General features: G+C 37.0%; 1 protein-coding gene across 1 annotated transcript in view; it reads right to left on the bottom strand.

The window, feature by feature from the left end:
- tbkbp1 (TBK1 binding protein 1) overlaps window positions 1-16,358 on the bottom strand; it is a 103,868-nt gene that overhangs the window by 29,063 nt on the left and 58,447 nt on the right. The window contains exons 3-4 of the mRNA XM_015389071.1: window positions 13,833-13,958; window positions 6,765-6,869 (exon numbers count right to left, since the gene is read on the bottom strand). Coding sequence (XP_015244557.1) covers window positions 6,765-6,869; window positions 13,833-13,958 — 231 coding nt within the window. The remainder of the gene's footprint in view (window positions 1-6,764; window positions 6,870-13,832; window positions 13,959-16,358) is intronic.

The following is a 16,358-nucleotide window of genomic DNA, read 5'->3' as shown; positions in this document are numbered from 1 at the left end:
CCTGTTTTTCTTCAAATTTTCAGTCGAAGTCTGCTCTCTTCTCAATGTAACAGACTGCAGCTTTAAATGTGTGTCAAATATTATTCAGCGAAGTCACTGCAAATAGAGTAGCCAAATATTTTACTTAAGAGTAGCAATATTTCATTGAGATATTACTCAAGTAAAATGAAAAAGTATAGTGCAGTAAAACTACAACTAAACGTAACTCTTTATTAAAACGTTACTCTCATAAATGTAACTAAAGATGATTTAGCCAGCGTGTGCCCAACGTCCAAGAATCTCCTAAAACTCTGGCATAGTCTGAACTGAAGCCATTTTCTAAATTTTGGGCGTACACATAGAGTATTCAAAATGAGTCCAGAACTTATGTCCAACAACAGCCTAACTAACGGACGGCTGTGTAGTGCCGATTAAATCTCACAAGCCAGTGTCCTGAGAGGGGCAGCGATGTGCCTGGAGACGCCTGCCCTGCATAAAAAGATTTATTTGATGTTATTTGGTATAAACCTAACGGCTGTTTGCCGCCCGCCAAAAAAAAAAAAAAAAAAAGAATAAATAACTAAAAAGAAAAAGAAAGAGGGTTTGCAGTCGCAACAGATTCAACGTCATGTCTGCTTTTGTTGATAGTGCCTGTGAGTATTAACGTATGTGTTGGACATAAGTTTTTGATAAGTCACGCTTAAGTTATGCACAAGTTACTCATAGGTTTTGGATAAGCTAGACACCATAGGTCAACATAGGTTGACATGGGTCAACAATCAAATAACTTACCTGTAACTTATGCCCCATGTACAGTATAGCATACGTTGACACCCATCAAGATGGTACCAGCATGTTTCAGCATACTTCAGCGTGCACATAACTTATACAAATTGTACTCGTAACTTATCCAAAGTATGCCAGCGTTTTTGCCAAATTTTTCGTACGTCAAGCATACACTGGTCTAAATCGATAAGGTGTGATGGGGCTCAAGAAAATGTAACTATTAACTACTCATCTCTGGCCTTTTTTGCTAGTAAAAAGTAAAATGTTAGCATCACAGGTAGTAAAAAGTAAAATCTATTGCCCCAACTGATGGGGCGATAAACCGTCAATCCTTCCATTGCAGGGCAAACTCCTACATCTGATGCCACTGTCTCCCTGTACCAGTAAGTACAGGAGATAATGGAACATCAATATGTCAGACATTAATCTGAGTTATGCAGAGTAACAAAAACTCTAATGAGTTCAACATAAGCTATATGAGTTTTGGAATTCAGCTTAAACTGGACTGATATGCTTTAGAATACATTTAACAGATGGTTCATAATGGAAAAACCTCCAATTCAAACTATTCTGAAAAAGTGCTTCACAGTTCTAAAAACAAAAATACCACTTCAATGGTCCAATCAGTTATTCGATGTAGGAAGCACTTACTTCTAATGTTTAAAGTACTTAATTTAAATAGAACGTAGCTTAATGCTGCTGCTTTGGCTTGGAGAAACGCGCATCAGTAATTCAGCAGCTGTCTATAACTCTTGGATCTCATTGTTTTTGCCATTAAGCCCAAATAAAAGGGTTGAGCATTTAACTTTATCAGTCTTAATTTTTTAACAAAGCATCTTACTTTAAATGTATTTCCCTTTAAAGATTGTGTTAGTGAGTAAGTGAAGGAAAGGCTGGCAGGCGAATTAGGCGCAGTTTGCAGATGAAATCCCATTAATGAGCTGCAGGTGACACTGTGATGGTCCCTGCCAGGTGGCGGCTCCAACATCTCTGGCACGCTTCGTTCCCTCATCACTCTGACAGCTTAAAGCTGCTGAAGATACTCTGTGAGATGGACTCCACTGTCAAGTGAGATGTTTTATTACATAGGTAGGGCACCGAGGGAAGTTCAGCCAGCCAATCTGTTCAGTTGGACAGCTCTGCCTGGTGTTGATTTGTAAGCACTTAGATTAAATGAAATTCTTCAAGTTTTAACCAGAAAAAAGATGCACAAGGGAAAGCTAAATCACATATGGTTTAATTTGTCAGGGGAGAATAATTAAAAGAAATGTGCAAAGTTGAATCTTCTCCAAAAATATTTTTGGTCAGGCCAGGACAAACAAGTATTTGTTTCATTGTCGTTGTGAAAATACATTTATTTTTGCTTGGCAGATAATAAAGGGCCTTCACTGAAAGATTTGATTATCTGAAACCTGCATATTTTCAGCTGAATTATAAATGCTCCTTTCTCCAGCTCCTGGAGTAGAGGTAGAAGGATAAACTTCTTTATAGAACTTTATAGAAAGGGATTTAAATTGATCAAACTAATTCCCTAAAACTGTTTTATGAAATTATTATAGGATCCAGATAATTGCTGCTTTTTCTCATTAGAAATTGTGATTTTATACATACAGCTGTGTACTTTTTTTGTTTTTTGTGGAAATTTTTTTGAAACAGGCTGCTATCATAAAATGTTAAACGAATTTTAGCTCAATTGTTTTTTTTGTTTTTTGTTTTTTAGAGATACGGGACTTATGTTTTAACTTACTGCCTCAGAGCAAATGAATGGTTTTATTTGAAGAAGTGTCTCTGCAATGAGAATTGTGGAATAAAATACAAAATCAAAGTACATGGACAACAGATGAGCAAGTTTCTAAATATCCAGGGTTTTTCTTTAGGCCTGCAACAAAACCAAAGGAATACTATAGAGGAAAACAAAACAATTTTGGGGTTAATATCAAGACAAAAAAGACAAAGAACCTCATTACGGCTGCATAACTACATGTGCTGTATGTATTCAGGGGGGTTTAATGTGACTAATCAACATAAAGTAGTTTATCTAAAGCAGAACATAGCATGATATTTTATATAATATTTTTTTGTACAACAACCAAAATTGTAGACCGACTGACTAATAATTAAGCAATTAATTAATCTTCTCGCTGCTGTCGTGATGGTTAACCCATGATCTCCATAATAAAGCTCTGCCTTTCATAACTCCTAATTTAACCAAAATAATAAATGCAACCTTTTTGTCAGGTGTTTTCTCCCAGACCCTAGAAAGAGCCATTTTCAATCCAGTGGAAAAACAGCAACTCATACAAGTGAATACTGCACAACTACAGGCCAATCTCAAATATCCCCTTTATAAGGAAGATTATAAAAAAAAAAAGCTGAGTTTCCAACAGCTAAACACCTTCCTAACAATGAGCAGCTGCTTTGACGTCTACCATACAGAGACTGCCCTTTTCAAGGTGTTTAGCAACATCCGTATAAATGCAGGCTGTGTAAGAACCATTGTTCTCATAGTATTGAACCTTAGTGTAGAATTCTACCCTGCTGATCAGGCTCTTAGCTAGCAATGCTTTACGGGCGTACATTGTATGCCCTTTACTAAAAATATTAGAAATTGTGTGCCCTGTTTTTGAAATGTATTGTTAAGGGCACAATCGCTACATGCTCCCTCTAATGTAGATCTTAATAAACAACAATATAAGGTACAATAACTATGCAGAACACACATAGCTGTATGTTATCATATCATCAGCTAACTATGAAACCATTCCAATGCATCGATATTAATGCATGGATGGGACAAACATTCTTTAGCGAAATCAAGATAAAAGTCATATTCTTTGGATCAAAATAGAAAGTTTTAAATTTAGCACAAAGCTTCAGTTAATACAGCTAAAAACCACCAATCAGGTATGAAACTTTGGTTGTGGTTCTTTTTACATCTAAATATAATTCCAGTAGTTCTGTTTCTAGCCTCAGATTTTTGTTTTGAGAACATCCGCGAGCAAAGAACATCATGACGACAGAGGGACGCGGTAAAAACAGGTCAGGGACAAATATGTGAAGTTTTAAGCCACTGTTGCAAACCTACAAAGACATGGCCATGCACCTAAACTGACACTTCAGGCAAGGAGATTATTGGTGAGAGAAGCACCCCAGAGGTTTATGGTAACTCTGGAGGAGCTGCAGATATCTGCTTAATCAATGCAGTTTGTTGACAGGACTAAATCATAAGTAGTGCACTCCGCAGCTCTGTCCATGTAGAACAGGGATCTGTAACCTGCATCTCTATAGCCTCTAGCGGCCTTTTGGACTTTCCAGGGTGACTCTTAATGGATTTTTAAAATAAATGATAAAGAACAAAACTAACATCTTTAATGTAGGTATAACCAGAAAAGCACTCAGACGTATTGGGACTTTCACCTTACTTTAATACCTGTATGCACAGAATCCTTAAAAGAATTCCTGGATCCAGATGGTGATCCGTATTGTCACAGTCTTGGTTCTGTTATGTTTTATTTGAGTATTCAGTTTTACTTTGCTCCATGTTTTAGTGGTTTAATTCCTATTTTTTTGTGTTTTATGGTTATATTTGAGTTCTTAGGTTTTCATTTGTTGCCCTCTTGTGTTAGTCTCCTTTTCCCTAGCTCCTTTCTAGACTCCACTCTTCACACCTGCTCCTAATCTGCTCGTTAGTCCTCTCTTTGTTCTGTTGGCCATAAATACTCCCCTTTGCAGTTCCTCAGTGCTGGTTCCTCGTCTTACCTTGTTTTTCCTCTTCTAACCCTGGCTCCTCGTGATTTCTGGTTTGTGTTACATTTTAAGTTGGTTTTTGGATTTTTCCTGCCTCAGTGGTTTGTGATCATTCTATTAAATCTTCGAGAAACTCACCTCTGCCTCGCTGCCTCTGCATTTGGGTCCTCAAAAACCACAACCAAACCCTGACACGTATCATCGTCAATATTTTATGCATTGTTTCTTGGACTGAGGTGCACATTTAGTAAAAAATTCATTAAACTCCATAACTTTCCTGCATACAGACATACAAACACACACAGACTCGACTAGAACCATAACCCACTTGGCAGGTTTTTCTTTTTTTTATTTAACAGTTGAATACAATTCCCTCAACAGCACACTTAAAGTACCAGTATAACACCATGTTAAAAAAATATTAAAATCTCATAGATAAAATATGCCCAGACTCCATTTGCAAAGGTTGTATTTTTCTTTACTTTTAAGCCCCCGCAAAACAATTACTGTTACTTCATTATTACTTCATTAATGATGCATTTTTAAGATAGATATTTATATATACTTGTATTTTTTTTAAGGTTATCTAATAATAGTGGATTTATTCTGTTGGTCTTGAGGCCAAAGGGACTCCTTTGACTTCCCTGATGTAACAGAATCGTAAGAAGAAAGCCAAGGTGTGTAAAAACACAGTTTGGCAAAGGCCAGGTAGGGGGTACAAGAAATACAACAGATCTACAAAAAACCCTTAAGGTCAGTGTGTTAAACACATTGAGCTTGATCTTCAGAGGGTTTGTACATCTTAAAACAGGTACAAAGATGTTTGTATGTGCAGAGCAGATCTTCAAAGAAGGTGTAAACTGATTTGTGTTTGGAATAAAACAGACAGTTTGAGCAAACCTTTTTCCGTGTGTGAGTTCATCAATATGCTTGAGAGATGATCTGTGTGCATGTAAATGTTGGATTGTCAAAAATAGTGATAGTACAATAATATTGAAAAATTAAAAATGTCTGCAGGTACGCACAAATGAATACAGCAAGACAGCAGACACCCTTTGTACAATTAAACTGAAATGAAAAACAATAACAAATACAGTTCTTAAATATTGTTTAATGTTTTTTTTTTAAATCTAAAAGTTTGCATCTCTTACTCCCCTCCCCAGCCACTTGGGCCAGCTCCTCCAGGGGAATCCCAAGGCGTTCCATCGCCAGCTGAAAAACATTAACCCTTCAGTGTATCCTGGGTCGGTCTCTGGGTCTCCTCCTGGCGGAATGTGCCTGGAACACCTCACCAGGGAGGCGTCCAAGAAGTATGCTAACCAGATGCCTAACTGGCTCCTCTCGACATGGAGGAGCAGCAGCTCTACTCAGAGTCCTCCCTGTATAACTCAGCTCCAGACACACTACGTAGAAAACTCATTTCGGCCGCTTGTATCCGGGATCTCGTTCTTTCGGTCATTAGCTTTGGGTCATGATCATAGATGAGGGTAGGAACAAAGATCGACCTGTAAATTAAGAGCTTTGCCTTTTGGCTTAGCTCTCTCTTTACCACAACAGACCAGTACAGCTCCCGCTTCACAGCAGATGCTGCACCAATCCGCCTGTCGATCTCCTGCTACATCTTCCCCTCATTCATGAACAAGACCTCAAGATACTTAAACTCCTCCACTAGGGGCAGTATATCCTCCCTAACCTGGCATGGAAAGTCTTATATTTAATATAATGATCATTTTAATAGTTTTTATCATTACCTCCTTCATGGCCTAGAACCTCATCTTCCTTTCTCTTAACTGCCAGTAGAACATGCAATCTGCACATTTTAATGGGGAGGAACCATACTGGTTTGCATGTCTTAATATTTGCAAAGCAACCTTTGTAGATCACTCACAACATTCAAATTATTGCATGCACTATTAGAAAATTGCATGTATAATTTAGCAACACTTATTCTGAATCTTCGAAGATCAGGCCCATAGTGTGGAGGAAAACCAACAGTTAATGTATCCAATTATCCTAATGTGTAGAAAATGGTGGTACCTAGAGGTTAAAAAAGACCTTTTAAGAACAACACTAAATATGCCGCCACGGAAAACTTATGACCTAATTCCAAACAAAAATCTGTGGCAAGACTTAAAGGATGATTTTTACTAACTCTCAAATCCACATTCATTATGGGCTGGGTGGTGTTGCTCTGTTGCTTAAAATCTTTATTAAATACTTTGAGATTCTCCATTGTAAGTGTTCTCACTGACCATCTTGTCAAGGTCCCTCTGGAGGTTGTTCTTTTCCATGTGGATCTTCTCGTAGGCCTGGATCACATCCTCCAGCTGCTCCTCTCTTTCCTTTCTCTTCTGGAGCTAAAGAGAGACAAAACCACATATTTTCATCTTATTAGTTTCCAAAATTCCGTACAAAGGAAACGGGGGAAGAGAAAGCTCTACACAGAGTGTCCTCAAACATGTCCCATAAGATGTTCTGTAACCAGGTGAAACTAGGACACTGAATTTATTATATGTCAGCATGTGCTACACAGCACTTCCCTGATGTCACCAGAAATAATAAAGAGGAACATTTGATGCCTCTGTGGTTAAAATCTGTTTACTGTGTGGCATCGTGTATACCAAAGTGAGACACAACCTTATCCGGTCGACCTGGGAACTGTGAGAATTTTCAAAACAAAGTGAAATAAGAGAAATTTAAGTCAGGCAAGGGAAAGAGTTTGCTGAAGCATATGGAAAGAAAGCATTTGGACGGTAGGGGGGTGGGTAACTTCTAATCCTCTCAGTAGGTGTTTGGTTCACTCCTCATGAGCTAAGTCCTCCAGTTGTCTCAGGTTTGAGGGTGTCTTTTCTAAAGTGCCTGTTTCTGCTCCCTCCAAAGATATTTAATTGGATTTAGGTCAAGTCTCATAGAAAGCCACTTCAGAATAGTTCATTGTTTTCCTATTAGCCCTTCTTGGTTGTTTTTTAGCAGTTTGTTTTGGGTTATTACCCTGTTGACCTTCAACTGAGCTTTCTGACACTGGGCAGCAAATTTCTCTCTCGAAACCCTTAGTAGTCTTGAGATTTGAGATGTCTGTACCCTGCAGACATTCAAGACACACTGTGACTCATGAAGCAAAGCACCCCATAACATAACAGAGCCTCCTCCATGTTTCACAGTAGGGACCTAATCTTTTCCATTTGTGAACACAGAGCCGAGAGCCTCTGCTAAAAAGGTCAATTTTTGTGTCATCTGTCCATGAGACATTGCCCCAGAAGTTTTTTTGGCACGTCAAAATGTAGATTGGCAATTTCCAGTCTGGCTATTTTATGATTTTTTTTTTCAACAATGGTGTCTCCTTGGTTTTCTACCATTAAATCAACTTTGGCTCAAATAATGATGGATGGTGCAATCTGACACTGATGTTCCTGGAGCTTAAAGTTCCCCTTTACTCACTTTAAAAGGTTTTCTGGACTCTTGTTACCATTTGTATTATCGTCTCTTTGATTTGTCATTAATTTTCCTCCTGCTGCCCCATCGTTTGGCTACAGTCACATGGAACTTAAATTTCTAAATGATGTGTACAACCGAAATCAAAGGAACATCAAGCTGCCTTGAAGATGGTTTTATAGCGTTTACCTTTAAAATGCTTGTCAATAAATGTATTTCTAATCTCCTGAGGCAACTCTTTCCTTCCCTTTCTCTGGCCCATGTTGAGTGTGGTACACACCATGCCACCAAACAGCACATCGACTACCCGTAGCCCTATAATAGAACCGCAGACTGATTAAAAGATTGTAGACACCTGTAATACTCATTAGTAGACACACCTTAATGTTCTGTTGGTCACAGTCTTTTCTATAGGTACCATCATTTTTGTCCAGGCCAGTCTCAGGGGTTTATATCTTTTTAAATAATTGTGTTGAATCATGGTTATAAAAAAAATGTCTGACTGTTCATTTATTTGTGTTCATAGAATTTTTCTGTATTAGCTCTGTGTTTTCCTATATCAGATACAAGTTACTTGTGCGACAAATGTGATTTTCTTTCTTTAAACGAGGGGTACCAACAATTTTGTCCACGTCTGCACTGTATGGGTGTAGTAAACTGGTGCATGGATGGTTTGTGGAAAGCTTTAAAAAGGTACAGCTTTAGTTTATTAAAATTGGATGTAATATGCCACCTCAAGACACCATAAAGATTAACTACAAGCACCTTGATTCATGGATTTCAGTTTCTTATAGTATTATTACTTAAGTTGCTCTAAATAAAATAATCATCTTACAAAATATCCTTCAGAAGTCGCCTAGTTTAATTTCGTTGGATGCAAAATAATGCAACAAGGAAAACTAACAATCAAACCAACCCTGGTGGTGGAAGCATCATGTTGTGGGGATTAATTTCTTCAGCAGGTAGATAAAATCTGGTCACTTAATGTCACAGTTTTGGTTCTGTTATGTTTTCTTTTGAGTCCTCAGATTTACTTTGCTCCATGTTTTCTGGTTTTAGTGGTTTAATTCTTATTTTGTTGTGTTTTCTGGTTATTTTCAGTTCATTTGTTGCCCTCTGCTGCCCTCTTGTGTTCTCCTTTTCCCTAGCTCCTTTCCTGTTTTACTCTGTTCACACCTGCTCCCAATCTCCTCGTTAGTCCTCTCTTTGTTTTAGTCTCCCATACATACACTCTCTGTTCAGTTCCTCGGTGCTGGTTCCTCATCCAACTTCCTCCAACTCGTTTTTCTTTGTTTTTCTTCTTTTTGGTGTTTTCCCCCCTTGCGTTTTCCTTGTTTCTTGTTTTTTTTGCTTTTTTTTTCTTTTTGATTTTTTTGATTTTGGATTCCTGCTTCAGTTGTTTGTTTACTCTTCATTAAATCATCAAGAAATTCACCTCTGCCTCCCCGTTTCTGCATTTGGATCCTCACATTACAACCTAATCCTGACACTTAATAAGAAGCTGGAGGAGGCTAAATACAGGTTAGACATTGAATAAACCTGTTAGAGGTGGAATAAGACTGAGGTGGAGATTCTTCTCCCATAAAACGCAGAGTTAGAGCTACAATTAAATGCTTTATATGGGATAGCTGTAATTTAAATGTATGCATAGCTTTTTGAACTTGTAAATAAGTCAAAAATGTGAATAAATTAAAGATTTGGTATAGTTTCTTGTTGTAAACGCATACATACATTAGACTATTAGTCTGTAGGAAATCAAGTTTAGAAAATAAAAAATACATGTTTGAAAGATAAAACCTTGCAAAACAACCAGTACGGATCACAATCTCAACAAGTATAAATCTACAGTACATGCCCTGACAAATCTGTTTTACCCCTCAGTAAGTGGTAGTGGTAACACACCAGGTGGTTGTTCGCCGACCTGCTCTAAAAAAGAAGGAAGCTAAAAATAAAACCATCAATATTATGATACATCTACGTTGAAAACGTATTTTCAACTGATTTCAAAGTTTAATGTTTAATCAATGGATCTGTATCCCTTTGGTTCTTGTTGAAAGGTTGCATACCAACAACTTTCAAGTGCACTACCACCACCAACCAGCAACTTCCAAAGCTTCATCAGGGGATTTAGATTTAAACTCATAAATCTATAATTTGTACTGATTTGTATTCTTGTATTTGTGACTTCAAAACTTCTTTTCTCACAAATAAAACATTTGATGTCATGTATTCATGTTGAAAACAAGGAGTAAATAAAAATGTTTGATTCAGTTAAGTTTTTTAAGTAGATTTACAACTTCAGACACCTCTACATACTTTATGTTTTATTGCCATTTATCTTGGCTTTAGTTTAAAGCCTACTCTGATTTCCAAACAATCTAAATATAATTGAGAATATGGCAAGACTTAAAAAAAAAACATGTTTTCAGACTCTCCCTCCAACCTGACAAAATGTCACAGTCCATGTTGATGGTGAACTGGCCCCAGTGTGGACGTGACACCATGTTCCCTCATTTCATTTCATGGTAAGCCTTAGCCGTATTTGGTTTATATATTTATCAAGACACATTCGGGCAAAAATACAGCATATAAAGGAGTTTAAGGCTACGTTCACGCAGCAGTTTTAAAGGCACATTCCTTTTTTTTTGTTTTTTGTTTTGTTTGAATATGATTTTTTTTCACATGGTCATTCATATTAATATTTAATAGGAAAACATCATCAGATTGCAGTCTGAAGGGTTCATGACCCCAAAGCACCCAGCATGAGCAGAAGGAGAATGTAGACATCACACAGCAGTGCACTTTTTATGGAAGTAATAATAGATGCTGCCGTATCTGTGTTGTAACCAGCTGTAAAGCAATGGGAGCAAACAATGTCATGACAACATCATGGCAAAATGAAGAAAGTTAAAACATAAAGAGAGCATGGCTATTAAAAATGGCCTACAGTTGAAATATGACTGTTTCCGCTACAGAGTTGTTTGTTTGGATTTGTACTGATGAAATGTGACAGTTCTGACTGTGGGAACAATTGATTACATTTCAGATCTAGTGCCATTATGGAAGAGGGATTTTATTAGGTCAAAATATTGGAATTGTGATGTTCAGATGGCGATAAAACACACAGATACCAACAAAAAAAAAAAAAAATACAATTTGAGCAACATTTGCCTGCTACGTAAACCTAGACTATTGTTAAAATTCACCAAATGTCTCCCTCCAACTGTACTCTAGAGCAGAGGGGATGAGTTTAAAAATTGAAATAATCTTGCCTGACTTCATCATATGTAAAAGCCACTGCAGTTTGGGGCTATTTTAGTAGTGTGGTTTTGCCCCTTAGTTGCCAAAAAGAAACTCCTAACACTTAAGAATGCATGCACATTTTAGATTTTGGCTGAACACCTATAAACAAATCAAAGGTGCAGAAAAAGACATGTATGAGGTAGTTTCCTGTATAAGAACTGACTGGTCAAAACAGAGATCTGACATCAACCCGCTAGTACGCCTCTGAATGAAAACATCGACCACAAGCCAGGCCTTCGCATCCTATATCAGTGCTTGGCTTAAAACTGCAACCATACAGAAATGACCATACATGCAGTCCTAAATCTTGTGGAAAGCAAAAGGGGAGACAAACATCATATAAAACAATACAGACGGATTTTAAAAAGTCACACAAGTTTGTATGCGTGTGAATGCAGTTAGCAAAGAGCGGGCTGAGACTTCTGGGAAATCATCAGTTGATTGTCAGAATCAGATTGACATGAGTTCAGAGGTTTACATTATGCCAGTCCAAAAGGGATGCAATTAAACACATTACTATATCCCGTGTGCATTGAATGTCCAAATAATAAACTTTATGTTAAATAATAAAATGTGCCATTTATTATTTAATACCTTATTATTTTTTAATACCTTGTTATCATTTTGTTGTAGTTATTTTTTTCTTGTATTTGAGTTCTTAGATATTTCTTGTTTGCCCTTCTTCTTCTTCTTCTCTTCTATTATGGCGGATCACAAGCAACTTTAAGGTGCATACCGCCACCTACTGTACATGAGTGTGTAGCAGCGTTACTTCACATCTATTAGATTCTATTTTTTAATTTTGTATTCTTAAGATACATAAACAATGCTTTCCTTAGTTTATGAATATCTGTTATGTTTCCTTCATTTCCTAATATTCCTTTAAGATTCCATTCATGCCCTATACTTCTAACTATTCTCTTTAATTTTCCCTTTCGTGTTCATATAACTTACAGTTCATCAGTATGTGTTCTACATTTTCTTTTTCACCACATTTCTCACATTTATCACTATTTTTCCTCCCTATTAAATAAAGCATGTCATTTAAGTAGGTATGACCTATTCTTAATCTACTAACTATTATTTCTTCTCTTCTGTTTCTTTCATTAATGTTTCGAATTCGAACTGACTTTTGCACTTCATATAATCTTCTTCCTTTCCTATCTTCGTTCCATATTTTTTGCCATTCCTCCATTTCTTTACTTTTAATAAGTGATTTCCCTTCCCCTTTTCCAAAAGGAATTGAAATCGTTATTTCCCCCTCTAAAGCCCTTTTAGCTAATTTATCTGCCTTTTCATTGCCTTTTACTCCTTCATGTGCCGGCACCCAACAAAACCAAACATCAATGCCACCCCTATATAGTCTAAATAAAATATGATGAATTTCTAATACCAAATCTTTTCTATTATTTCCTTTTGTTTGCCCTCTTGTGTCACTCTCCTATTCCCTACCTCCCTTCTTGCATCCTTTGTTCACACCTGCTCCCAATTTGCTAATTAGCCTGCTCTTTGTTTCTCTCTCCCATATATTCTCCTGTTCAGTCACTCTTTGCTGGTTTGTCGTAATTTCTTTGCTCCCATGTTTTGAGTATTTCTGGTTCTCAGTTTTTGTGGATTTATGTTTTTGGATTTTTGCTTCTGTTACCCTTTTTGTCATTAATGTTCAAGAAATCAATATGCAGACCCCTAAGCGTCTGCATAGGGGTCCTGTCAAACCAACCCACCCTGACAATGTATATTCTGTTTAATAAAATTTTTTTTAACAAACTGATATCAAAATGTTAGTATATTATTATACAAAATTATTGAATTAAAACTTTTAGTGTTTGCCTGTTTCTCTAACTTTGGGAACTACAGGCTGAAATGTTTGCTTCAGGCAGTATAGTCTGTATAACGTCTATATATTGAGATTCTCTGTGCTGCTTCGGTTTGGTTCCCACAGAGCACACTCCTTTTGCCATGTTTCATTTCATCAGTCTGAATGCCAGGTGTCAGACACCCCTATGACCCACGACGTCTCATGCTAGTAGTTTCCTACGCTCTTATACTTTGCTTTTCTGTTTGTTACCACTGCTGCGACCAGTTTCACCACGGCCTTCCTGTGTGACCCACTAGCGCTGCCCCGTGTCCTCGTTCACACAGTTGTGAGAGCAGTGGGGTTACAGCTGAGCCGAACAAAAACACTCTGAAATGTTCTTATATGAAACGTGTGCATATCTTGCCTTCATGTGCTGCTTTGAGTCTAACTTTCACAAAGACACGTTATGCAAAGTAAGATCAAACACAGCTCTAAAAACATCAGTGTGAAGTTCGTCACACGACATCGTAGTTCATTCTTGGAGAGATTCCTAAACACATCCGGTTCTATTCATTTGTTGCAGCCTAATTAGCTCTGGACATTTACTGACCTAATTTTTGATGTAATTAAATTAGTTTTTTAAAGAAAGAAGGATTTCCTCTGAATGAGTCCTATAAATAACACTTCAGGGCGATAAAGGGTTTATTTTATCCATGGTAGAAAAGAATACGTGTTAAATTGGATTTTCTTTTTCCTTTGTGTCTTTCTTTCTGATCGGGGTTTGTACCTCATGGGTCAGGACGTTGACTCTCTGGTGCAGGTTGCCGTTTTCTGACTGCAGCAGCACCGTGTCTTTACTCTCAAATGAGCAGTAGGAGTTGGTGTCTTCCCCAAACTCGCTGATCATGGGGAACTGTGGAAACAGAAAAGGCCAGACAGAAGAAAAAAAATCTGAATAAAATGGCATTAGCAGCAAAAATCACAAATTTTTAGCCATCACTTTGTATAACAATCAGGAATGTTTGAAAGATAAAGTTGTACTGTTTATTCTTCCTGTTGATCTTAATTTTGTTTCATAACCCTTGAGACAGTAAGTTAACTTTTATCAGAAGCTGTCAAACTAGATGTAATAATTTTATTAGATTATACAGACCAGCCTTGTATCAACTGTATATATGACATTAAATAAAACTAATCAAACTTACTTTTTTAGCATTACACTTCTAACTTTAGGTCTTATCAAGCTTTATTTTTCTATTAGAATTTTATGTGATAGACCTACACAAAAGTGTAGGATTAAATTATATCTATATATCAAATAAACAAATTAAAAAGTGCAGCAAACGGATGCAGTCAGTCCCATCCATATCAACTCTTTGGTGAGTGACTTTTTACTGTAGTTAGTGCTGCAAATCTTTTAGGATTAATCTCTATTAGTTTTCTACGGAAGAGGATTAGGGCCCCTGAAAAAAATAAAAAAGTTAACTGATTCTTTAAATTTATTTCAGTATAATAAAAGAAAAAAGTCAGAATTCTGACTTTTAATCTCAGAATTCTGACAGCTAACAAACTGACTCTTATTTTAATCACCTTCTGCTCTTCCATTATTGAAATGGGATCACCAGGGACCCGTTGGGCAGGTAAAAAGTTGCCTAATTCTGTCATTTTCCACCAATGTTTTACTGGCCCTTCCAAACAACTCACATATTTGTCAGTGAAGCTGAGTGCTCCCACATCTCTTCTTTCATGGTGCCCTTCTACACTAAGAGCCAAAATTCTGAGAAAAAAGTGAGAATCCTGAGAAAAAAAAATCAGAATTCTGACTTCTTTCCCATATTAAACTAAATTAATATTTGATTTTTATTTTTTTTTTTTCCCAGTGGCCCTAATCCTCTTCCGTAGTTTTCACATCTACTGACTAAATATTTTACCATCTTTAATTTTCTTTGTCAGATTGAATGTAGAGCTTCTGCGAGCTCAAACTTCCAGCTATGCAAAACTGCAAGTAGGTCAGTGCAACATATACAGCATTTATTAATCGAGACTCCTGCTGCAACAGGAGCTTCAGTTTTGGAGCAAGTCATCCGGAAAAAAAATACTTGTCAACTTGCTCAATATTTTCAACTTGATTATTTTTTCTTCTTTCACCTGTCAGTGGTCATTATACTATGCCCGATTAGTGTAAATTAATCTAAATCATTATAGAAAAATATGAAATAATAAAGATGACCGAAAATAGTTTTAATTGATCTTTTCCATTCAGAAGAGCCACAACTGAAACTAACTGAGATGTTGAAAGCTTCTGTAATCCATGGGTGAAATGAATCAGAGTAAATATTTCTAAAGGAAAGAGGAAAATAATTTTGCATTATTCATAATTTGCATTTGCAAAAAGCAATATAGCTGATTCCTCCTGGGCTAAATGGATGTGCACATTTCCCACATGGATCACAGACATCTACAATCTAATTAAAACGGTCAGTGAACGTAAACTTTAGTCATAATGTAATAAGATTATAACCAGGATGACTGGTGGCACTTAACACTAGATGGAGTTATTTAGGTAATATACTGACACAGAAAGAAGAAGTGTTAAAGTCTATAACTAGTTTGGTTCATATGGCTCCTAATTTGTTTATCATGTGCATAAACTTCGCAGCAGTTGTACTTTCAGAGTGGAAGTACAACTTTGGATTAACATTTGTAAGCTGAATCAGATTAAATATAATTGTAGGTCTAAAATCTAAAGGTTTTACGACTACACAACCAAACTGGTTGTTAGCAGAGAGCTGTGATCCAGGCATGCTGCTTATATAACTCGGTGTCGTTCAACCTAAATGAACACATTTCCATTTAGAGTGCCTTACCATAAGGGCTTTTCATTTTCTGTGTGAAGTCGTTGCCTCGCTGATGCAATGTCTATTTGTGGAGAAAACAACCCTTTTCCATTTAGAAGAGCATCTCTCTTTGCTCGGTTTAACCGTAAATGGGGTAAACATGTGCAGTCGGCCCCGAGGGCCAGAGTTTTCTGACAGCGCTGAGATTCAGGAACTCTGAACTGGAGAGCAACTTCGCCTCAGCCCATGTTCAAAGCAGCAAGAAGTGTTCCCATCCATCATAACAACTGCTGTACTCTGGAGTTTTCTATCTGCTGCAGCTACTCTTCTATCAGGGTTGTTTGAGGCCAAGTATGTCGATGGAAATTATTCTCTTTACTCAAATCTGGATTCATATTTATATGTGGAAGAGAGAACATGTCTTCCACAAAATAGAGGCAGCATTCCTTCATCCATCCCTCCATCCATCCATCCAT

The sequence above is a fragment of the Cyprinodon variegatus genome, unplaced genomic scaffold (genome assembly GCF_000732505.1).
Source record: "Cyprinodon variegatus isolate N-32 unplaced genomic scaffold, C_variegatus-1.0 Scaffold447, whole genome shotgun sequence".
Lineage (NCBI taxonomy): Eukaryota > Metazoa > Chordata > Actinopteri > Cyprinodontiformes > Cyprinodontidae > Cyprinodon > Cyprinodon variegatus.
The sequence above is the reverse complement of the archived record's forward strand: the minus strand, read 5'-3'. Positions and strand labels throughout refer to the sequence as shown.